Genomic DNA, 26,252 nt, shown 5'->3' with positions numbered 1-26,252 from the left:
TATAAGTCAAATACCCTTTAATGACAAAATTTAAAAGAACAAGGATGAAAACATGTCTGACATACACAGCTTTATTGTAAGCTCAGAGAAACAATGTATTCATGCCAGCACCTTACACATGGGACACCAGCCATACTTCATCTGTGGGTAGTTATAGCTGTACATCAACAACAGTCAATTGACAACAAAAGGATTTAACTTGTATCGGCAGATTGTTTTCAAAGTCACATTAATTACTGCAAATAAGAAGAATCATTTTTATAATGAAAGGAATTCAAGTACATATGAATAATCAAGTTGAAAGTTAGAATGCTTTTTGTATACCGTTGTAAGGGCCCAAGTTCACTTTTAATTGCTCTTGCAATATAAAATTATATACTCAGTCATATAAATCTGTGCTTTTGTTTTTATCTTGTTTTACAAAGTGTCTGTAACAATAATATACAGTGTATGTACATAACTGGTTGTTCCACGGATATGAAATTAGAACCTGTAAAAGGTGACGCAGACTAATGACACCAGTGACTCTGCCAACAGATAGGGTCACATGTGGTACAACTGTCATTGCACTCGTCCTGAATAGCTCTTAGTCACCCTTCCAAGCACGGCCTTCGTCTCCGAGCCAAGACTAGAAATGAACAGGACAGTCTTGTAGTCTATTTTCTGGAAAGCAAATAACCTCAAGTCAACGTTAACGGAGACAGGACCAGGCCAAAGTGAAGAACGAGCAAGCCATCCTGGAAAGAAACAAGATATCACATTTCTTCACTCAAATGCAAACTACGACACATAAAAAGCAAGGTAAACTACGACACATAAAAAGCAAGGTAAATGTTATTTCTACAGCAATAAACCTACAGCTTGCTACACAAGAAACCCCCACAACAAGACGCATTCATATTATCCAGTGCAATTGCAATGCAACCAATGGCTTCCCTTTCATATACACGTGGTGGGGAGCAGTATATTTTACAATAGTCTAGTTTAATTTGTCTCTTCACTTCAATATGAGTACCCTTTGTGACTTTTAATAAAATGTTAAATTAAATACATTTGACTTGTGAGAAGTCGATTTCTTTTATCATTTTATCCTGCACTTTCCTATCTCATCCAGAAGACTTTTTCCACATGTGTGGTATTAATAAATAAGAAAACAGTGAAATATTGGGAACAACTCAACCTGTTCCTATGGACTCCAAACCCTGCCGTCTGAGCCAGCTGACTCATTATGGACAGCCTGGTGGTGTGTAGATTTTAATTAGTCAGTGTCTTGGTTTGTTACTGGTATATTCTAATTTACAAGCAACAATTTCAAACAAAAATATATAACAAAACTAATCTTGGTTTTTAGCAGTGAGCATTCTTGAGATGGAGACAATGCATATATAAATACCACAACAAAAACCTCTCTGCCGACTTGTGTGATTCTAAGCATTACCATAACAATTTTGGGAAAAATATATGGATGGGGCTTATTAAGCAACTAAGGGACAGATTCAATTCCCTAAATATCCACGCGAGGTACCTCCGGAATGGCCGCGAGACACCTCGCACGGATATTTTTTGACTGAAGTAACACTGATTTTTTTTTACTTGCGCCCCATGGAGGTGTGAGCAAAATTCAGTGTTACTTTTCACCGTAGTAATGGTAAAAAAGTGCGTCCACGATGTTCTTAGGAATCTGTCCCTAACCTGTTTCTTTATGCAGCTGGTATAGATAATACTTAACCAACAGCTATCACATCCATTAATTGCTTTAACCGCCATGTTGGGCTTCATCCCTACCAGCAATCCAAGTTTTACACTGCTGATGCCAAGTATGGGAACGTACCAAGTTTTCCAATTGTTAAAATAAAATAAATACATTTCAAAGTCAAATCGGGCAGTTCTACCTTTAGTTTTACAGGCATACTAGGGCAGCATAGTCTGCAATGTGATTTGTCCTCTATATCTCTAGAACTCTAAATAGTTTCCTTAAGTCCCCTGTTATAGATAGTGAAATAGGAGTGTGCAGTACAGTCTCTGGAAGTCTAGTGGTTGCCTGGAATGCAAATTCATTCCATAACAAAGGTCAGCCTTCTTTACTGGATTGCCACTATTCTATTTCAGCATGTTAGGAGTTGATTTTCTTCTGTACTACAGTAAAAGCCATATAATTCTTGTAACAAGGTTTCTACTAAACACACACTATAATTTAAGGCTTTTCTTTAATCTCGTTTGTTAAGAATGCTTTGTAGCCAGGAGTGATATAAAAATAGAAATAGCTGTGTTAACCTTGGGGCTGTCCTGCAGAAGTAATTTACATATTTAAACTTGCTGATTAGAGACTCACAATCAAAAAGGTGACAAATGTTTTCAGTTCTATCTTTAAATAATTATTAAGCAAGGTACAAAGCATCAACTGAAGACAGAATAAGCACATCAATTCCAACTGAACCAGCACATTCTTGGTACAAGCAGTGCTACAAGCAATGTGAATAGAAATGTAAAAACAGTTACAAGATAAAGGCAATAGTATCTAACACAGTCATAAAAAAGCACATCCTAATTACTGAAAGTAAAAGCTGTGAGGAACTCCAGAAGCGCCTGTAATGGAAGATTTTCCAAGCATGACAGACAAATTGTGTTGTGCGAGATTATCAGACCAAAGCTGATTAATGAGAGCCACAAGCTCCCAAAGATGGAACCCCAGCGGATCTACTTATTGGGTGGAGGGTGGATATTGTGTAAGTATTAGCAGGAAAGCCCTGCTTTCCATCCTCACAAAAAACAGACCCTAACCATTAAGCTCTTAACAAATAATTTTTCTGTATTTTCTCTCTATTTTCCTACCTTTTATGCCTGTATTCTGGCCCTATGGTAATGCCAGCAACATCTTGTATTCTAGTGAAATACTAGAGGTATCACGATACCTTACGCTCATCTGCAATGCAAGATCACGCTCTAGTATTGGGGGACGTACAACTGTGTAGAGTCTCAGATCTCAACATCAAACCTGCTTTTACACTGATTGCTTCTGCCAGCAAACAGAGAGATGTGCATGTGCCTGAGAGCAGACCTAGCGCTGGCCCGTGTTAGGAGGTGCGCTCGTCCAGCGCTGGGAATGCCCTGCGCCATAAGTCTGGGGAAGAAGACGTTGGAGACACAGATGTGGAAGCGCTGTCTATGGTTCCCACTATGCAATGAGCAGAGTTGACTGGGGACTTTGCAGAAACATTTAGAGGCTGCAGTTAGAAAACAACAGAAGCAAGGAACATAGCAAGTTTAAATATACTGTATCAGAAAATGTATTTATGTTTATTCTAAAGGGAGTTTAGCCTTTAAGTTTAGGTGCAACTGTTTCCTTTTTAATCCATTTTACACTGTCACACAGTTACAGTTCATACAGTGTCCAATTGTGCCCAACAACAAGGCATGGGACTGTCATGGTCTAGAAGTAAAAATGTAGCTTCCTCCTGCAGTTCCCCTCGAATACAACCACTCGTCATATTAACCCAATTGTCCAAGCTTCAATTACTGCCTTCTGGGGGCTTGTGACTGAACTTGTTTCTCTTAATTACCAAGGTAATAAACCATTTAGCCCCAAGCCAAGCAACTATGGACTGGAACGACCCCTCACCCCACCTTCACTGATTGATAATCCCAGCACCTCTGCTGTTTATAGTCCTGGGGTTGTCAATCAGATCAATGTTGGCGGCTTAACACAGAACAGCCACTAAGATCAGGACTGCATAGTTTATAGAAGACAAACAAACTGCAATCACAGGACAATCAAGCAGTGAAAATAAAAGATTTCTCCTAAACAACATGAAAAAAAATGATGGAGACAGAGTTCATAGCATATCAACATACAACATTGTGATTTATACAGGTTTCGTAATAGAAATCAAAAATAATAAAAAAAAATAGGGTACAATGAAATCTAACTGTGCTTTTTTGGCAAGACCACCTGAGTGTATCTGTGCTTATAAAATGAATCATGACAGTAGCGTAGTATTGTATGTTTAATAAGTATGTGTATCTGATCCTTTTCCCCCATACAGGGGAGACAAAAGGATATTGAAATAGGTAACTAAATAAAACTATTATATATACACAAAAATATTCTATGTGCATGGGAAGAACATTAAAATGTGTCTGGTTATCAAGAAATATAGCAGCTTTGTTTTTATTAGTGCTGCTATCAGCCACAATCTAACATTTTATGGTTAATCTTGCAGATTCAGCACACAGTGAAAATGTATTCAGCAAGCAACTTCAATTAGCTATGGAATTGCTGTTATATGGGTGTTATGAGCCAGTGAAGCCCATGTCTGTGCTAAAACTGTCAGTCATACATCAAATGACGGCTTAGGTTGCAACTTACTCCCTCAGCAGCCATAGCATTTGCAGAGGGAAGAGAGATTCTTGATGTGTGTGTCCATGTCTTGTAGTGGGCATTGATCCGAAGGTATTCAATGGAACAGCATTGGAAAATTCAATTAAACAAAATAATTAACAAGTAAATTAAATATACAATAAAGGAAAAGCATGACCATCAGAAAACACCAAGTTGGGTTAATACCTCATTCATACCATTTGGAGGACAATGCTTACCATGAGATATAGAGGGCGCTGTACTAGGAGTAAGACACTCATAAAATAACGACTTGTCTGACTTTCTCCCTCCCCTATATGCCCCCTGTACAGTGACCCATCAGTTTTTATTTTAGTGCCCACGGAGTAGGGCACTTTTCTTAAATTTTCTTTTCTTTTAAGACTTACTAGCGGTGTTCTCATTGAGAGCGGGGATTGCGCTGTCAGCGCATCAATGCTGCCTTTACCAGCTCTACGACGTAGGGCTCTCGGAAAAGGGTCACACAGTCAGCTACACATATCAGCTACCAGGTACCCAGGAATTGTAGCAAGGCAGCATCGGACTGAATACGGGAGGCGCAGCATGCAAGCCCCAGTCTCTTCCAGTGTGGCTGAAACGGGGCTGGCTGCAGTCTCTCTCGGGTACAAGGAAGAGTGACTCTGCAAGCAAGCCACAACAAAGATGTGAGGCAGACAGTGTTGGACACACAACTAGACGGGGAAATAGTTTGGTGAGGGGCTGTGCAGGGTAAGCCCCACACCAGGGACTATTGTGGCAGAGTAAGGAGCCGCCATACTTGGGCTGGAGCTAGGGGAGGAGGTGCTTTCTTCTCCAATGGTAGCACCTCCCACTTGGCGGGATTCTGTATAGGGAAGCCCGCCATTTCCTCACTTTGTCCTTTACCTCTGCGGTGCCTGGTCCCTCCAGGGTTGAGTGTATGGTACAGTGTGTTATGATCTGCCTATTCTTTGGATGTAGCAGCAGTACCTCAAATCCACCAGAGGTGCTGCTGTTCTGTTCCTGAACTATTCACCATGCCTGTAGGAGTTAATCTCTTTGCCTGATTAGAACTGCACCTGTCCAACAGCTTGAAATACCTGCCTCAAGCTGTGCTCTGTGCAGTTCATTGTTTGTAGCTGGCTGCTACTGGTCTCCTGTTGATCCCTGCTTCGGTGTTTGCTTTGCTGCCGTTTGACCTGTTGCCCTGACCTTCGGCTTGACTTCTGGACTATGCTTAATCGCTTGTGATCCTGATCTCTGCCTGACCATTAGATTCTGTGTAACCTGATCTTTTGTTGATCCCTGGACTCTGCTTCCCTGGACAGCCTCGTGCCTCCTGGAATGGGGTAACTTATAATACTTATCCCTGCCATTTAACTGTACAGTCACTATCTGGAACCTGCTGCTCTGTGATCTCACCTGTTCATATCTGTGGATTTGAGTTATTCTTGCTTATACTGCAACCTGGAAATCTGCTTATCCCATGTTCTGAATCCTTGTTTATGTGTTTGACTGAATGAAGACATTTGCTTTATTATACTTCCATTGCTGCTTCGTGAATGCACTAGGAATCATAACACAGTGACTGTGCTTTTATCCATTCTTGTCATACCCTGTTTGCTGTAACTGTACAATTTGCTTGCTTCCACTCCCGACCATTCCAAAATGAGATCCTAGCTATGTGGTCGCATCCAATCCTCATTCTGCAACACAGTTTTTCAAACGGTCACCAGAGACCCGTCAGTTCGTTCTCTGATGGCTAAAGATGAGGAATCTCAATTGGGGCGCCCTTTTTGGTGTGGAGCTGGTCTATCATGACCACACATGCCAGCCTGCATGGATGTGGTGCAGTAACACTGGTGTTCCAACTTCAGGGGCTTTGGTCTCTGGAGGAAACAAGGCTACCCATAAACATCATCGAGTTTAGAGCGGCTCTGAAGTCTCTGGTGCAGGCTCAGTCCCTCTTGAGGAACACACCCTTCCAAATCCAGTATACAAATCACCAAGGGGGTCCAAAATCCTCTAGCTATGCAGGAGGCAGCCAAGATCATGCGATGGGCAGAACATCGTGACGGCGGTCTCTGCTGTATCCCAGGGGTGGACTATTAGGAAGACGACTTCTTGAGTCGCCATGCCATTCATCGCAGGGTTTGGTTCCTTCATCCAGACCACAACCCCCATCTGCTGCCGTTTAATGGAGAAATATAGATAATGTCTTCATTTTATTTTTTGCCCTTCTGCTCCACAGGAGGTTTCTGTCCTCCCTGAGCTTGCCTTAGGACACCTGTTCAACCAAATTGTGGAAAGATGGGGTCAGCTGGAGGACGACATGATGGCCTCTCGGCTGAACCACAAAGTAGCTTGGTACTGTGCAAGAACCAGGGATCCGCAATAAATCCGAGTGGATGCCATGAGGGTTCCTTGGTGCTACCAGTTAGTGTAACTTTCCCTCCGATTGAAGAAGGCCAAGGAGGGGGTGCCAGTAATTTGGTGGCACTGGATTGGCCATAAAGATCATGGTACACCGATCTTCTAAGCATGGAAGCAGAACCACCATGGAGACAAACTCTCAGAGATAACCTTGTAAGCCAGGGCCCATTTTTCCACCAGGACTTAGCACGGCTGGCTTTGACGGCATGTTGGTTGAGGCCTCTTCGTATGAAGGGTCTATCTGAGAATGTCATCCAGACCATGATCAGGGCCAGAAAACCAGCCCTCTTCTAAAAAGATTGTGGAACACTTACATAGGCTGGTGTGAAAGGAGAAGTGCTTGCTTCGAGTCCTTATTCCGAACACAAAAAGCTTTGCAACTGCGTCATATGTTACATTTAAAACTAAAAAAACAAACAAACAATGTATCTATGTTCCTTTCCCTGACTCAGGAGAACAAGCCAATTAAGTTTGGTCTAAGATTCTGAGGTGGTGCTAATAATAAGTATAAGTAACTATAACAAGAATCACAGAAAAGTTTATGTTTTACCTATAAAATGCCCATGAAATAAAAGACTTGTCAGTGCTCCTAAGAAACAATATAAAATTCACCAGCGTATATTCTCAATAATAATAATAAAAAGTTATTCCAGATGAAACTGGCACAGCTCCTAAGTGTGACATTTAGCTTTAAATCATTAAGGTATGAACTACCACTGGGTGATGAAGGGGTTACCAGTTAACCCATTGTTAAAAATTATCTCTTGTAATTTAAAATGATTACAGGATTTATACTGTACCTGAAGAGCACTTTTCCCAATTGCAGCAAGAATTTCCCTTAGTGTCTGATAGTGTTCCAGCAAGTGATCGCCACATATAATATCCACCTGTAAAACAATAATACTTTCAGTTAGTAGACTTTTGCATTACATAATCTAATAATAAAACTTATAGTACTCTAATCCATATCTGTAGATCTTAACACAAAGTATTGATTGTGATTTTGGTCCAAGGCCTAGAAAACAGAAAATTAGTTTAGAAGTGTGAAGGCAGCACGATGGCTCAGTAGTTAGCAATTCTGCCTCACAGCGTTCGGTTCTGGAGTTCGATTCATGAACCTAATCTGTGTGGAGTTTGCATGGGTTTCCTCTGGATGTTCAGTCCTAAACATACTGGTAAGTTAATGTGCTCTCTGTGTGTGTTGTAGGGAATTTAGATTGTAAGCTACAATGGGGCAGGGACTGATGTGTATGACAAATATTCTCTGTACAGCGCTGCATAATTGGTGGTGCTATATAAATAAATGACGAGACTATACAGCTTTGTAAATACGGATGTCTCTGTAGCAAGTTTTAGTAGTTTAATTGTGGACAGAAATCTGGTCTGTTGACACAGTGAGGTGTATCTGCATTTGTTTTCAAGAGTTAGAGCAATTGCCAGATATGCCAGACAACACTGGAGAAGTTCCACCTTTGGGGAATGGAGCACAGCTGGATTAAAAGCTACCGAAAACAATTATAGCCGATGCACAAGGTGCAGACTCAGGAGAGTTGTGAACAACTATATCTTATAGGAGTGAATGTCTAAACTGCTATTCCACTGCTAATATTAATGCACATAGTGTACATATAAAATAGACTGATAGTTTGCTACAGATATTATAGAGACTAAGGGCTAGATTTACTAAGCTGCGGGTTTGAAAAAGTGGGGATGTTGCCTATAGCAACCAATCAGATTCTAGCTATCATTTTGTAGAAGGTACTAAATAAATGAAAGCTAGAATCTGATTGGTTGCTATAGGCAACATCCCCACTTTTTCAAACCCGCAGCTTAGTAAATCTAGCCCTAAGACTTGTGAGATTTATTTTCATGCATATAGTATAGATATTGAATACGGATTAACTGGGGAATGTTTTCTGGCTATCATGATTTTCCAAGAAATTGATTTTCTGAATATTTGAACTTTTATCTTACAGTATCAGGAGCCCATATGTGGGTGGACAGTCTCACTTGCAAGTGCATTGTGCGATGGGGGTCACAACTGCTTCCTTGCAAAACTTCTCTTCAGAGTTTAATGACAGCTGCACACTATATACAGAGTATATGTCATCGTTACAGGACTATTGCAATCCCCATCACCCTCTTCTGGCGTAAACTCCAGAATTTCCAGTTCGCTCAATACAAGACGGGGAGAGAGTATAGCTGCATATTACTGTGAAGAAGAGTAGGGAAGGGTATAAAGGCTGCAACTACAAAAACAGCACAGTACAAATACATTATTAAGATAACAATGTATTTATTTTCTGACATTTCTGAGCAGCTGGATATTATTTTTTACTCATTACCTGTTGTTGTATTTTATCAGGTCAACAAGAATAAAGTAATAATATAGAAAAAAAAGAAAACTGCTCAATAGACCTTTGTTTTACAGTCATATTCAACTACATTTCAAATGGATTGTATAAACCTATAGAAATAAAGTTCTGAGTGTGATCCATTTTTATCTCTGTGAGAACAAAGACAAAAAGAGGGAGGGGTAAAGGATAGAGAAGAAAATTGGAGTGAGGAGTGCGCATGATTTACATTAAGTATAGTAGTAATAGGTTGTTTTTTTTAAACCTTTGTTGCATAAGAGGGTCACAGATTGCTAGAGGTTACATTAATCAATGGGTAGAGCAGGTTTTGAAGGAGAAAGGTGTCAATTCACCCAGTCTGCTTGACTTTAGATATATTGTGATAAATGTATATACACTATGGGGAATGTTGGTGACTCTTTAAAGAGTCATGTGGGTAGATTTATCAGACCTTCTAAAAAAGAATAAATAGAGGAGTTGCTCATAAAAACCAAGCTAATTCAAGATATCATTTACTAGAATGCACAAGAAAAATGATAACTAGAATCTCATTGGTTGCTATGGGCAACACTTTCATTTTTCCTTCTTAGAAGCTTTGATAAATTCACCCCAAGGAGTCCATACCCGCTTAAACACATGTTCTCTGTTATGAAGCTCACCTGCTTTTTAAATGTTACATGCCCAATGTTTACATTACACATCCTGAGGAAGAAGCCCTGGTTAAATTACCCCTAACAACAGCATGTATTTTCTGTTCAGTACATTTTCTGCAAGTCTTTTTTATATACAAATCTTATAAACAAATCCACTATGTACCACAATGAACTTTATATAGCAAACTAATTTCTCACCTGACAGCTTGTGGCAAGTTCCATTTTTCTCCTTAAGAATTTCTCCACATGCCCAATGGTTGCGTCTCCTGATACACGAACAAATTTTTTCTCCAAAGGCTAAAATTCAGGACAGTACAAAGTGTTTTAGGATTGCTTTGAAGTTGCAACTCATTAAATTGCAAATGAACATTGATTTTTTTTCCCCAAGTGGCCAGGAACTAAAAGGCCTAAAGAATAGTTGACAATGACTGCAAAATATGGTCTTATTAGATGGCTTCTAATTAGACAAATATAAAACATTGCAAATTATAGAGATTGTTATCCCAAACCATCCCTTTTTTTTTTTCTTTGCTAGGAACAGTTTCAAGTACTGTATACAAAAGGGGTGTGACCTATAAGTATGGGTGCACAGTTACATATGATTGTGGGTGTGGTCAGAGAATGTGGGTGTGGTTACTTATGATTGTGGGTGTGGTCTGGTGACTGGTTATAATTTATTTATTTTACCTGGGAACGTTGGTAGGTATACAATACCAATGCAAGATGTGAGTCACCATCTACCTATGCTACCTAAGGAAAAAAATGGATTCAGAGGATAAGGGCTATATTTATTAACAACTGGTCAATCAATTCCCTCATTAAAAAGGTACTGCCTGTGTTTGTACAAACCCCACTTAAAAATTGAGCTTTGGCCAGGTAGTTTATATAAATTTGAAGATATTAAGTTGTATATTTATATAAATGTTTGTGTTACTGGACTTTTAAAATACAATCAGTAAATTGCAGCTCAGAGTGTCAACTAATCCACCACTTGGAAGGATTTTTTTAATTTGAAGTTTAAAATAAAAAACAAAAAAACAAAAAAAAACAGGTTCTGTCTTACTACAGGTACAACAAGATCTGGCGATGAGCTAAGGATAACGTCTTTAAAAACTGTACAGCTTTTCATGCTTAACAGCAACCATCTCCTCACCAACCATGTGAACATGACAATTATTTTCCCATAGGCCTGTTTCCAGAAATTTCACAGATTAATTATGAATAATAAATTGGATATTAAACATGTATGAGCACAGCCCAGACACAGCAGTGGCTAGTTAGTGACAAAACACAGAAAGAGAGAGACAGCGAATCCTCACCACCGTTCAATTCTCTTTTTGTCAATTTGCTCTAATGCGTGTTGCAAAGGAAAGATAAAAAGCAGAAGACTGCAGACACAATGGGTATTCCCCTGCACTTCCGAAAAAACGGCAGATAAAAGCAGAACGGCTCTGAGCAGGTTACTTGTATAAGCAGCAGACAGACCTATGTTCTGCCAGTCTGCACCACTATATGGGTTAATGAGCATTATAAATGAAAGTGGTAAGGGGTGTTAATAAATAAACAAGGGACAGGGATCTTGAAATGAAGTACAGGTGCAATATTCCCAAAATGGGAACAAGTTTTTATTAAAGAGGTGCAAGGGATTCATAATGACAGGCAGTTGTAGTAATAAGGGCAGTATCTTTTAGAGAGAACAACCCATGAAAGGCAGAGGGAAATTGAAGGGTAACAAACATTAAACTAGATACAGTTTTCAGTAGAGTGTGAAAGTAGAGAGGAGGTGGGTTAAACATGAAAAAAAGTACATTTAACAAAATGCTTTGAGTGTGTATCCAGGGGGGGACACTGCGCTGTGCCCGTGCATCCAGGGGGGGCCGTTGTGCCCGTCCATCCAGGGGGGGCACTGCGCTGTGCCCGTGCATCCAGGGGGGCCGCTGCGCTGTGCCCGTGCATCCAGGGGGGGCCGCTGTGCCCGTGCATCCAGGGGGGCCGCTGTGCCCGTGCATCCAGGGGGGCCGCTGTGCCCGTGCATCCAGGGGGGGCGCTGTGCCCGTGCATCCAGGGGGGGCGCTGTGCTGTGCCCGTGCATCCAGGGGGCCCGCTGTGCTGTGCCCGTGCATCCAGGGGGGCCGCTGTGCTGTGCATCCAGGGGGGCCGCTGTGCCCGTGCATCCAGGGGGGCCGCTGTGCCCGTGCATCCAGGGGGGCCGCTGTGCCCGTGCATCCAGGGGGGCCGCTGTGCTGTGCCTGTGCATCCAAGGTGGCCGCTGTGCTGTGCCTGTGAATCCAGGGTGGCCGCTGTGCCCGTGTATCCAGGCTGGCTGCTGTGATGTGCCCGTGTATCCAAGGTGGCTGCTGTGATGTGCCCGTGTATCCAAGGTGGCTGCTGTGCTGTGCCCGTGTATCCAGGGTGGCTGCTGTGCTGTGCCCGTGTATCCAGGGTGGCTGCTGTGCTGTGCCCGTGTATCCAGGGTGGCTGCTGTGCTGTGCCCGTGTATCCAGGGTGGCCGCTGTGCTGTGCCTATGTATCCAGGGTGGCCGCTGTGCCTGTGCATCCAGGATGGCCGCTGTGCTGAGCTGTGTGTCCCGGGTGGCTACTGTGCTATGTGTGGGTGTCCAGGATGGCTGTTATGATTTTTCTTTGTGAGTCCAGGGTGTTAAAGTGCTGTTTGTGTGTATGTCCTGTGTGACTGCTAAGCTGTTTGTGTGTGTGTCTCCAGGGCAGGTGCTGTTCTGCATGTGTGTCCAAGTTTGCGGCTGTTCTTCTTATGTGTGTCCAGGGTGGCTGTGCTACCTATGTGTGTCCTGAGCCGCTGTGCTACTTGTGTGTGTCCTGAGCCGCTGTGCTACTTGTGTGTGTCCTGAGCCGCTGTGCTACTTGTGTGTGTCCTGAGCCGCTGTGCTACTTGTGTGTGTCCTGAGCCGCTGTGCTACTTGTGTGTGTCCTGAGCCGCTGTGCTACTTGTGTGTGTCCTGAGCCGCTGTGCTACTTGTGTGTGTCCTGAGCCGCTGTGCTACTTGTGTGTGTCCTGAGCCGCTGTGCTATTTACGGGTGTTCAGGGGGTTTGGCCTATTAATGTGTAAATTTGGAATTTTGCTAATGTTGTGATTTGCTCTATGTATTTGTGAAGTGCTGAATGCAAAAATGTTACTTATGTCTCTGTCTCAACAACACTGTATTCTATTTGGTCCTGTAACAGGTAGAGCTAAAAACAAACAACTTGTCCCTCCGTGCCTCAGTAGTTGAACAGCACCGATTTACACCAAGGCTGTCCTACATGTAAACTACTCATTATGGTAATAGCAGATATATGCACGCTTCTGTATGGAATATACTAATGTAAGAGCAATTACCTTGAAGCTTCCTGTACCTTGTTCAGCCCTAAAAGAAAATATTTAAACAAAAGTAAATTAAACGAGAATGCCAAAATACACACCATCATTCCCTAAGCAGACCATGTAAATATTTTAAGCTCTCTACTGATGTAGGTTTTAAAATCTCTCCATGCAATGACATGTCTTTTCATTTGAGGTTCTAATGCACTTTCATAACCATTTCATTGTCATAAATAATGCAACAGTGAGCAGGCTACACAGACATTAAGCACTTCAAGCACCACTGTAGTCTAGTGTATTCAAGCGTATGCTCTGAAAGCCAAAATAGGGTGTTCACAAGATGCATGTAACGAAAATGCAAATATAGCCAAAGGAGTTACCATCAACCTCAATATATCAGGTAATTTAATCCATTCAAACAGCCGTAGTCCGCTAATCTGACAATTATATTATGTACAAATACTATATGTACATTATATAAAATACCAAACACAAAAGGACTAGAACTAGTTAAATAATACATACATAGAACAGTGCTACTGTTTTAGTCAACATTTACTAGCGGCAATATTTATGAAGCTGGCCCTTGAAAGTAATAATGTACAGAGCTGGCTGCATGCTGGGTATTTGTAGTAGCAGCAGAGGAAATATTAGCAACCGCATCTCTCGCACCTTGTAATGAAGAAGGAAGAACTGTAACATTACTGAGATAGGGATTGGTGCTGCACAGGCGTGGCTATCATTGTGTCATGTATCTATTGGGGTCAGTGTGTATTTAAATGACATTACAAGCAGTAGGTCTATACTTACAAATGAAATGTCTTCTAAAATTTCAAACATAAGAATGATTTACAAAAGTACAATCATTTAGAAATGCTGCATATCAATTTTCTGCATTACTAGGTTATAATACTAAAACTAGGAATAATCACTGCATCCTGGGAGGAGGTACAGCGTATACCAAATACATGTTTTATGTCACTCACACTTAACATTCTATTAAAGTCACTAAAATACATCACAAAAAAAGAAATTGTTACTGTAGGGCGCTCTGCAATATGAAACACAGCACAGTCAATACAAAGATCTTTCCAGAGATAACACACCCAAACCACTACTGCTGGAGTCTTTTGCCCCCTTGTGGCTGCCTTAATATACAGAACATACTAATAAATGTGTTTTCTATAGTATATTTACTAAACATCAGTGCTATCAAAAATAACATTATTATTAACCCCTTGAAGCTGGGGTCACACTTTTAAGACCAAATCTGTTTTTATGGTTTTGTGCTGTGTAACTTTGGTTGGAAATTATGCTATCATGTTTTTGGAACATAAAGGGTTTCCTCGGATAACATACAGAAATAGATAGCTTTTTACATCCATTAGCTAGGGAAAAACAGAGAAATATCACACAAAAAAAAAATGTTTTTCCATAATTTCTCCCATGGTTACTTTTACATATTCAGATCTATCCCCGAAAATGATTGTGAAATGTATTAGTCTAGAGTACAGTGATAGTAAAAGGTTTTTTTTAAATCCAGGACAGATCTTTAAGTCATTGGAGATTCCAATAGGTCTCTGCAATGGATATATTTGCAATTAAAATAGCAAATTGGATCAGTTAGTAACTACAATAGCAGTTACTATTAGATTCATGTTAGCATGGACCTAATAATAAAGCTTTGCATGGTATAGCTGATTATGCAATCTCCTGATAGCATCCAGGTCTACCAACCTGGAGGAAATCCCTGGGAAGGTCACTTAGACTTCCTGTTACAAAGCAGGAACTCTTCAGTGTTACTGCACTGTACAAATATGATTCAGAAGGACCTGGTGGGAGGTTTTCTCAGATGGAATCTCTATTTTACATGAACTTCTTATCTGAATGTACAACTAGAACTTCTACATGGATCAAGACTTCTGCCGTGCTGTCCACAATCTTTAGACCGCCTCACTTGACTCTCCCCCAACATTCAATCCTTCAAGCCCGCCTATCCTACCACCTCCTGACCATCTTATCCATCACCTCCTCTTCCTCGCCCAGTTGCTTCTACTGTCTCTCACCACCCCTCCCTACAGAATATAAGCTCTTGCAGGCATGGTCCTCTCTACCTGTTGTCTGGCTACTTGATACATCCTGTCATATCTTCTGCTGAATTCTGTGTAAGTCCCCATAGCATTACTAATACTCATCTGTGCTACTTATGTGTATCACCTCATCTATTTGTTACTTGCTCTTCTATCCGGTTACACGGAATCTTTGGCGCCTTAGAAATAAATAAATAATAATAGATTTTAAGGGACAAGAATCATTGCGTTGTGTCGTGGAACGGCCGCGAGACACTATGTAGTGATTTTTTCTAGTGAAAATGCCGCTCACTTTTGCTCACGCCCCATAGAGGTGTGAACAAAAGTGTTAACTTTTACCATATAAATGGTAATAAAGCATGCCGCTTTGTTCCTGAGAACATCGCGGACAAATGAATCTGAACCTAAGGATATTCGCATCCACCTCAAAGTTTGATGACTTGGTACGATGAATTATATTTTGATATAGTCATGGGACACTTGGTGACTTCTAGCATTTTATCTATATACACATAAACATCCCTCACAGGGCATAATATGCTCTGCTTAACTAAAATGTAAAGAAAAACATTTGTAATGTCTACTCTACCAAGTTATGTATTGCCTCACATCATAATTAGCAGATTAAGACATTAAAAAGAAAATACACATAGAATACATAAATTCTGTTCAGAATGTTTAAACAGAACCTGTACATTACATATCTGCTGAATCTGAAAAAAAAGTTTAAATTTGGAGAGGAGATTTACTGACCCCATGAACTCCAGAAGTAATGACACGTCCAGCTCTGGTGGGATATGGAACAAAGGTCCTAATAATTTTCTTGGTCTTCCGCGACCCGTGGAGACTGGTTGTGGTACAGCTGTGTGGAACATATCAGGTCAGTAACGATGACATTTAGGCTTGCAGTAAATGGTGTTATTACAACAGAACGGTAATTAACTCACTAGGTTTAGGGACTTCAAGACCTCTTTCTTTGTAGAAATCACACATTTGCCTTTTTTCACCTAAAATAAAGAAAAATAAAATTTAGTGGGTAGTACTCGGAACAAGTAGTCCCTAAAGTTTAACAAAATTGTCGAAGTCGTATAATTGGATGAACGAAAGTATATTGGTTAATATTGTTTTACCATGCGATTGCGATCAGTATGCCACACGGTGAAATACGCACGCACACACTCGCACATTTAGTTATTTATATATTTCACATTATAATGGTTCCATTCCCCAGTGATTTATGAGCAGATGGTATTTAAGTTATAGTTATATATATTTTAAGGTTATATGTACACTTTAGTGTTATTTAAGTTTCAGGAACTATGTAATGTTTAGTATCATTTTAATCCCCTTTTCATTAGCAGTTGTCCGGTGCATTCACCGAAGGAATCGCACATTGCATACTCTAGTTAGCGATGTTAGGGTATAAATGTTTAAAGTGATACAGACTGTAAAATGCAAATAGACTAGTTAAAACTGGATTCCTGGCGGGAATGTCGAAGCACATACCCTAGAGAGATGACCCCCACCTTTGGATATTTTGGTTTGAACTGGCCTATGACCTACAGTACACTAGACCTTGTACACTAGACCTTCCTGAAGCCTGGACCAATAGAAGCAAGCCACATCATCTGCATTGTTTTCTCTGTAACACTGAGTGTATATAATACAGCTTTGCTGGCAGTGGCTTCAGTCATTCTCTGACCACAGTATTCTGGAGTGAAGTACTGTAAGCTGGTACCAGCGGAGCGCAGGTGAGCGCAGCGGTATGTATGTATCTTTGGTATCGGCTGTACTTTATTATAATTATGTATTGAATTGATAAAACTTTTGCATCTGCTAAATAAATTGTTTGTGCTTTGGAAACACAAGAAATCACTTAGACAATACTTATTGGAAAACGATAAAATTACTTTAATAAAATTATATAATCTGGCGGTTGTGCCAAGAAATATAATAGTAGTACAAATACAAGGGAGACATTTTTGCACATGTAAAGGTGCAGAAAAGTGATATTGCCCAAAATAGCAGTTCAGACACAGTGTATAAAATGAAAACAAACTTCTGATTGGTTGCTGTGGGTTATAGCACCTTTTCTTAGCCATCTGTGGAATCATTTTCTGAAATGTCCCCTATTCTGTTAAATATACATACAAGCTAATACTATTGTGCATAAAACAAGATCCATCATCGAATATTTGCACAATTCTTTCTAGCAAAACAAAGGATAAAAAACTAAACTTACACTCTTCCAAACGGACAACTAATTTGAAGACTATGTCTTGCAATTGTCTATCCAACCTAAAAAAAAAATAAAAAAAATGTATCATGATAAAATAAACATATGTGAAAAAACAGAAAATATTAAAGAATACTTAAACCTCTCTAGACAGTTTTTGTTTTGTTTTTTTTAGAATTAGGTGCAGTTGACTCATAAGATCTATTTCCCTCTACACTATTGTAGACACTGTAGCTCAGCAATAATGGAAGAAATATCTATGTGCAGAGTAGAGCCTATAGTTTCATTACATCTAATTCATAAAGAGTAACATTTATTTTAAACAGATAAATATAAAGTAACTGCAATGGACATCACATCAGCGCCTAATTATACATCATAGAAGCACCTCCATATGTAGTGCACAATATGATAACAGTTTATATTTCTCTCAGTCCCTAATTTAATATCCCATTCACAGATCATACAGGAATCTGCAACAAAAAGATAAGATGCAGAGGCCACAACAAACAGATATCACAGGGCTCAGCAGTGTTTAATATACATACAAAATATACTTTATGTGCGACTTTTTATATAATATTAATATCTTAGGAAAGCAAAAGAATGGTTGTTACGTGGGAGATTCCATGAAGGTCTATGTCACACTGTGCTATATACACTGGTAACAAACATTAATCTTTAAATGTTTTCCACAATTTGTCCAGTGTTCTCCCTAGCACCTTTTTCAGGTGTTTTTTCAGTGTTCTCCCCAGCACGGGTGTTTTTACTTGCAACCCGGCTCTTGAAACCCAACAGTCTTATTATAATAAATCAATGTTTCTCCTATTAGAACAGGCACTATGTGAGCTCTACAGCCAGCAGTATGTTACACCACTGACCACCAGTCTGACCAGTCCTGGCAGGTGTGGGCAATAACCTCCAACATTTTTCAATATTATTACACAGTAATACAACTGCCCCTGGGGAGAACACTGTTGTCCATATAAAAAAAAAATCACAATAAGGTAAAAAAAAAAAAAGGGAAAAGTGTGATGGAATGTGTATTGCTGCTAACAGGAAAAATCATTTATATAGTCCAATTAGTGAAATATGTCGGTCTGCACTGAGATCAATATTTTTCAGACATTCAAGGAAAGACAAGACAGGTTTCATCCTCCTCTATAACACATCAATGTAGAAGGTTTATGTATATTTTATAGGGTATCTTCCACAAACTGTAACCTAATTACACTCTGTAAAAGCAATGAGGCAGTAACTGCAGCTGCCCAAATAGAGTTCTACAGTAAGCTATACTGTGTGTACAGGAGTTTACAGCAAAAGATAATTTATCCACTTCACAATTAGTGACTTTAGATAATGACCAAATTATAATATTACTATATTGTAATAGAGGGATTTCTTACTCGTCCATCAAATATTTTCTGGGGCCAAAGGGGGTCACAGCTTTAATGATGGGGGCTAGACCCATCCCTAGAAGACAGGGCCGAAAACTTTAGGCTCAGCTCCCTAGGTAACCTGGTTCCTCGTAGCCATGTATGGCTACGAGGAACCAGAAAATATAAAAATAAAAAAAAACCTCTGCAATCACAATAGGATTAACCATAAGGTACAACTACAAAAATTAAAACAGACCAACTGGATCAACAAACAACCAAAGAGACATCCCATGGATGGCACTGGTCTCAGAGATTCACCAGCAAGAAAAAAACAACCCTTTCACTCTCAGAATGTAGGGCCTTGGGGGCTAAGGTATTATCACTGGGAGGCATCAATTGGCACAAGGCAGGGTGCACATTAGCCAGGTCTGATCTTCTTGGATATTGTCAAAAGGACTATGAAACAGGATCTAAAAAGTACCTGTATTGTGAATAAAGTGAGTGCTAAGCCTTTATCAAGACCATCTTGCAAAAACTAAAGGTGGCAAGATAGCTTGCAGGATCAAATAGCCCCTGTTGGTGCTGCATCAATGGATTTAGCTGTACCATATCTAATGATAGATCTTGTGTGATACTGGCTTTTGGGTGTGTAACATGGTCTTAATGGTGAATGGGTTTGCCAACTGAGAAAGTCAACTTCCTAATTCCGCACAACCTGTAAATTAAATGGTGGATAGAGCGTCCTACATAAGTTCTGATCACAATCAGTGTAATGGAGGGATGCAAAGGGTTGAAGCACCAAGTGTGCAGCCAAAACTCTTTCCCCTGGTTATAAACTGCTTTATCTTAATCTTACCATAGAGGGAGTGTCATACTCCGGGTGAGTATTTGCCTGACCAAAGGAACAAGATATATAGAATAAAATACTATGTTCTCCTGTGCTTAAAGAACTGCAACTCCCATGTCAGGAGGGGTATTAAGTAGGGGGGGTGAGGAAACTTTGCTGTCTATAAACGCCCTACCTCTTAGTGGTAAAACTTCCCTTCCCCGTCAGTAAGGCTCTGTCCCCAAGGTGACCAACAGAAAAATGTTATTTGATGATAGTTCTCCTCTTTTTACTTATCTGTGATTATTACACATGAATGCATGATTTGCCTGTCACTGATGTTGCATCCTCTTGACAGGGGTGGGCAAACCTGTCCTCAAGGGCCATATCCAGTTCATGTTTTTAGGATTTCTGTCTGTAGAAACAGGTGGGATAATTACTGACCCAGCCAAATAGATTAACTCAGCTGTACATGATTAAAGAAATCCTAAAACCATGAACTGGATATGGCCCTTGAGGACAGGTTTGCCCACCCCTGCTCTAGCATCAGAAGTCTGGGAGTAAATGAGGATTCTATTTCACAACAAGCTAGTTAGTAGGCAGCCAAATGCAGAGATCATTCTCACCTGATATTGTAAAGAGGCTGTGTTTGATGTACCACAATATTGCACTTTGGACATCGGTTGCTGTAGTAAAAATGCCTCACAATGCAGCTTTTACAAACTAAAAAATAAAAAAAAGCATTAAATACTGATACTTTTACAAGCAAACAACATATTTTGTTTCCTATATTACAAATTCCACAATTAAAATGTTTACATCTCAAATTTAATGTCGATAAGCTTACACTGTACAAACTAAACCTGTGCAGGGGGTCTGATAATATACTTCACAAAAATGTGCAGTGAAATTAGTGTGGGATATAAGACCGTATATTAATATTTGTGCTCAAATGAGTTGATGCTTTAAGCTAATGTCTTCACTCTTCATGTTTAAGTGAAGCTAGTCCAAAAGTCACAGAGCAACTCCCTAAGGACAATTATGCAACTAAGCCCTGCGATGTCTGGTACATATGTTTTTGTTATTGCACATGACATTGTGGTCTGATGGCATGTTGGGCAATTTTGGTGCAAGATGAAGGTCTGAGTATCCTGTGGGGGAATTTTGGAGCAAATGGAAGGTACGTGGTGGCATTTTACGATGAGTGATGTGGGCATGCCAAGGTCGTATCCAGGTTTTTCGTTTTATTATTGCAATTACAGGTACTGTGCTGCTTTTTTCAAGGTTGGAGGCCTGAAGAATATTAGGTTCGCCTATTACTGCTAGTGCAACAGCACACTACTAAATAAATGTATACAGTTGTGTTGCTAAGACAATAACAGGGACAGGGTTTTAGATCGTTGTACTCACATGTATGGAGACATTCCGTTATGGTAGTGGCATCGATAAAGTAACCTTTACAGATTGAGCACAGAATGTAGGGATTCAGGTCAGCAAGATTAATCATATGCTGCAAGTGAATGACATGGCAGTTAATAAAGTTGGAATCTCAACACATTACTATGCATTACCTAAAAGAACAAGCAGCAGTAGGCAGTATCAAATAAACAGCACAGGTAAAAGGCTAAATGCCAGGGCTAATCAGTGGGAAAACTACATGAGTGCATTCTATTATAACTACTTCAATACAAATATTCTTGGGGGCATATTTACTAAACTGCGGGTTTGAAAAAATGGAGATATTGCCTATAGCAACCAATGAGATTCTAGCTATCACTTATTTAGCACATTCTACAAAATGAGAGAATCTGATAGGTTGCTATAGGCAACATCTCCACTTTTTCAAACACGCAGTTTAATAAATATATCACTTGGTGTACCCTTCTCTGCCACAACACCTACTATAATTGTTCATAAGTTTTGGGGACATTGGGAAAGATATTGGAACATTCCACCACACAGAATTTTTCCAGATCACTCATGTTCATCTATGCTCATAGACTGCTCTCAGGTTTTCCGAGACTTAAGTTGAGACTAAGAGGGACATTGAAAAAACATTGATTTTGTTATCTGATAATCATTCTTTGTTGCTCTCAAGGTATATGTATATATATATATATATATATATATATATATATATATATGGTCAGAGGCGGAACTAGCGAGCTGTGGGGCCCCGATACAGGAAAGCGGGGGAGGAGGGAACCGGGCACACAATTAGTTAGCTCCCCATGCAACTGGCCCTATTATCTCCATGGGCCCTGATGCACCGTACATGCTGCTCCAATGGTAGTTCCGCCACTGTATCTGGTCATTATCATGCTGGAAAGCCCCCCTGCGTCCACACTGGAACCAGATTGTCTGCTAAAATATCCTAATACTTTTTATAATTCATAATGTCATTGACTTTAGCAAATGTCTCAGGGCCAGTCGTGGCAAAACAGCCACACATCAATAACCCACCGTCATATTTCATGACAGGTATCAGGTTCTTTTTTTGGTAAACCTCCCTTTTCTGACGCCAAATGTAATATGGCATTAGGGGCTAAAAGGTTTAGTTTTGGTCTCATTTAACCATAGCACTCGATTCCAAAGAAAGTATAAATGGTGTTTGACAAAAACCAATCATTTTAATTTATTTCTGATTGTCAGTAAGAGCTTTCTTCTGGCAACCCTTCACATGTTGGCATGAAGATACCATCTCATGGCTAATTTGGAGACTTAGCAACCCTCAGCATGCAGATGCTGCAGTTCTCCAGCTGTGACCCTTGGAGTTTTTGGGGGGGCTTCACTCACCTCACAATTAGTGTGGACAAGACATACTGATGTCGTCTTCCTGGTACATCATTTGTTTTAGTGGTTTGATTATTGCCCCAATAGTGCTAAGTATATTTAATTCTGAATGAATTAATTTGTATCCAATCCCTGATTTGTGGAGAACAACAATCGTCTTTTTTTATTTTGAGCGTTATTTGTCATTTTCCCATTGTGATGAATGAGAAAAGGTTTTTGTTTTTCTCACGGCACAGAAAATAGGGAGCCAAGAATTTATTCTGAAAATGAATGTGTTTGAAAAATATAGTATTATTCCCATAAAAGTATTTATCTGTGTTGTTAATTTTACACTGCCTTTTTGGTTCATGTTTATCAAATAATTCTGGTACAGTCTGTATATACAGTAAAGCCTGTATATAAACAGACTCTATACTTTACAGGATAGTTTGCATCCAAAATGCAGTTTTGGGTGGAATACCATAAGTAAAAACCTGATCCAAAAAGATAAGTTATACGACGAGATCCAGAATTACACAATCAGGCTCACCTAAGCTTTGCACAAATCCACTGCAACTCAGTTTGCCCCTTCTGGCTGTGTGCTATTGATGAACCACAAACTAGCAGTTCAAAAGACAAAACCATGGTAGGCAGGGGCTAGGAGGCTGACAGCCTTTTTTCACATAGGCAGAATGTTGTCCGCTGAGATCACATTGCCAGCGGAAGGTGGGTGCAAGATGTCAGGTGATCTGTCAGATTGTGTACCTGCAGGAAACCAGGTAAGTTATCATCTGGGACTAAGTTTTAGTTATAGTATTAAGTTATTATTGAAGACAGCCTTCACAGCATTTGTTCTGAAAGAGGTAGTTCTCTTTATTACATCACTCTGTGGGACAGAGCTTCAGTGTCTTGGTTTATAGTCTCAGTATCCCTGTAAAGATTGCATGTGTAAGTGATGCCACAGAATCGGTTATTTACTACTTATTGGAGCTGTTAATACCATAAAAACCACTTTAGACATTTTTCAAGAATTGTGTGGGTGTATGTACTGGAGGGAGGGAGGGATGGGGGAGGGAGTGGCAGGGGAGAAAACACAAACTTTATTTAACAAAGTACTGGGAAAATCAAAGTAAGACTTTGACAATGATGCATGTGACATAAAAGTGTCACATATAAAAACACCACCTGCCAAGTTCGTTTGGTCTTTCAATCTATCATAGAACAGTGTCGGTGTCCATTCAATAATTTTGCCCAATTTTATTGAACCACCTTGCAAAGCAGAACAAAACAAACCAAAGTCCTAATTTCAGGAGTTCCCACTTTCCTTTTTTCACATCTGGAGACAAAAACAACCTAATATGGAGTCTGGAAACTTTACTTGTGGATACCAAATGTGTTTGCTTGTGTGTTATAGCGACCAAAAGCAACATTGTATTAAATACAATTGCATAGGTCTTCCAGCACAAGGTGAAGAATAGGTGCTGTGTTTTAAATACCACAAACTATTTTATTACATCTACTGACTCCATTTCTCGCATAAGTGAAATAGCAAGTCAGAAATATGCTTTATTATTATTATTGCCATTTAAAACCACATATCCATAAGGATACAGCTGCATTGGAGCCAAGTTCCAGGGGGGGGAAGGGGCCATAAAAAGACTAATGGGAACAAGCATTAAACTTGTCTCTCTGCTGGATCATAAGATGTGTACTTTATGTCATTACACAAAGTAAAGCACCATGATGATAGGGAGATGGGAATCCCTCCACAGTCCCCTCTCACCTCGTCCCCCCCGGGCTGCCCGTCTTCCCCCGCCTCAGTCCTGACATCACTGTCCCCGAGAGAGGGCCTGGTGATTTCGGTGGCGAGGAGGCCCAGAGATGTCCCGGTCACCGTCTCCTTCCCATCCTCCTCCAGCCTCACCGAGTCACCGAGCTCCACCTCCATCCCCCCGACACCCGCAACTCGCAGTACAGACTACAGCGCGGGTCCTTCTTCCCCGCACCGACCTGCGCATGTGCCGCGCAAGGCTTGCTGGGAGTTGTAGTTTCTCACGTCCATCCAGCATCAGGAAACCTACAGGTGTGCGAGCTCTTGCGAAACTACAAGTCCAATGAACGCCCTTTGCTGGCAGGCAAACCTGTGAGGTTTATTCCAAAACACACGGAAAGTTAGAGGTTGCCTGAAAAACCTAAGTACATAATATATTTAAATCCATGATCCATTTTACCATTAAACATAGCTAACGTTTTATAAATAAATTTTGGTGCTGAACAAGTTCATCTCGGTTTGTCCTTAGTGGTATAGTCTAGGTCAGTGGTTCTTAACCTTTTTGGCAGCGGGTAAACCCTTTGATTTCCAAAATATTTTCTCACACTCCCTTTTATTATTATTAATTATTATTATTGAGCAGGATTCTCTTACCTCTCTGTCTGTATGTATTACCCAGTATTGTTTTATCAATGTTTGTTCCCAATTGTAAAGCGCTACGTAATTTGCTGGCGCTATATAAATAAATGTTGATGATGACGATGATTATTATTATCTTTAATTTATAAGACTCCACAGAAGGGCTGCAGCGCTCTACATGCCATTCAAGGGCGCACATAGGATTTTTAAGGGCCCCCCGCCTCAAAAAAAAGCGAGAGAGCTGCTGCGCATGCGCAGAAACTTCATTTCGGTAGCACTGTACTATACAGCAGCTGCAGCGCTGTCTAAGAAACGTCCGCGGCGGTGCTGTATACACTACAGCACTGCCGCAGACGCTTCTTTGACAGCGCCGCGGCTGCTGTATAGGACAGTGGCCACTTAGTTAGCGCAGGGGGGGGGGTTTCTAGAGACTCAGAAGCCCCCCTGCATGCGCCACTGAGTGCCGCTATGTAGGGGCACTTATTTAGCGGAGGGAAGGGGTTTCTGGAGAGCCAGAAACCCCCCCCCTGCGTGCGCCCCTGCCATTTACAGAAGTATACAATAGACTGCAACAATCCATAATGCGTTACACAATACATGAAAAACAAAATACATTTATTGCAAAGTACTTTTACAATAGTAATTAAATACTTTTATTATCGCTCTGTGAAGTCACTGCCATCTTGCACCAATCGTTTTGGACACCGATTAAACGAATTACTATGCTCTACAAATCTAGATGTTAAAAATCTAGCATGATGTTTTGCTCCCCCAGAAATGTTGTCTCGCTCTCCCTGGAGTATCATACCCCTGGTTAAGCACCATGGGTCTAGGTAGACATCAGAGGAATACTATCCCCAACATGGTATGTTTATTGAACTTAGGTAGGATCTCATTCATTTCCATTTTCAATGCACCTGTTCAATAAATATTAAGTTATAAAGCACAGATAATAAAAATGGATAGTGATAATTGAATTTAGTATACAAAATAGTAATTGCACTTTGCAGATAGTAGTGAAAACTAGGCATAATTCCAGGGGCAAAAGTTTACGGGTCAAACCTTTAAAATCTGCAACTATCTCTGGAAATTAAGGACAGTTGTTAGCTATGCATTAAATCAGCATCCATGGAGTTTTGGGGGCAAATTCAATTAGTTTCCAGGATCGCGTTTCCGCGCGGCCACCTCCTTCCCGATACTACTACTTTGCAGATGTCCCTTCGCAGAAATCTGCGATGTAGCGGTACCGTGATTACACTTTATGTGCGCGGCCGCGCATAGCCACGATCACGGGTACGCACTACACAAAATTTCTCCCTTTGCGATGTAGTTAACGATTTTACCAACGACAGAAAAATAAAAAAAGTCCTGATAAGGATCATCAGCTATTTATATAGTGCCACTAAT

The 26,252-nt window shown here is 40.4% G+C and overlaps 1 protein-coding gene across 1 annotated transcript; it reads right to left on the bottom strand.

Moving 5' to 3' along the window:
* On the bottom strand, positions 1 to 24,453 carry PCGF6 (polycomb group ring finger 6). The gene is made up of 10 exons (XM_075216221.1): positions 24,219 to 24,453; positions 21,074 to 21,173; positions 20,290 to 20,386; positions 17,465 to 17,520; positions 16,170 to 16,229; positions 15,976 to 16,084; positions 13,151 to 13,178; positions 9,993 to 10,091; positions 7,588 to 7,674; positions 1 to 737 (listed from the first exon to the last, which is right to left on the bottom strand). Exons 1-10 carry the CDS (start codon positions 24,381 to 24,383, stop codon positions 681 to 683), a joined length of 858 nt encoding a protein of 285 aa, XP_075072322.1. The 5' UTR covers positions 24,384 to 24,453; the 3' UTR covers positions 1 to 680.
* Between the last annotated feature and the right edge of the window lie 1,799 nt (positions 24,454 to 26,252).

This window comes from Mixophyes fleayi, chromosome 6 (assembly GCF_038048845.1).
Source record: "Mixophyes fleayi isolate aMixFle1 chromosome 6, aMixFle1.hap1, whole genome shotgun sequence".
Taxonomy (NCBI): domain Eukaryota; kingdom Metazoa; phylum Chordata; class Amphibia; order Anura; family Limnodynastidae; genus Mixophyes; species Mixophyes fleayi.
Note: the sequence above shows the minus strand (reverse complement) of the source record. Positions and strands in the feature narration are given on the sequence as shown.

Bases quoted from the DNA above. Each gene is read 5' to 3' on its own strand.
- PCGF6 (XM_075216221.1), bottom strand. From the start codon at position 24,383: ATGGAGGTGGAGCTCGGTGACTCGGTGAGGCTGGAGGAGGATGGGAAG. The intron at 20,387-21,073 runs GTGAGTACAACG...TTTATTTTTTAG, and splicing joins AACGGAATGTCTCCATACAT to TTTGTAAAAGCTGCATTGTG. The intron at 10,092-13,150 runs GTAATTGCTCTT...CCTGAATTTTAG, and splicing joins AAGGTACAGGAAGCTTCAAG to CCTTTGGAGAAAAAATTTGT.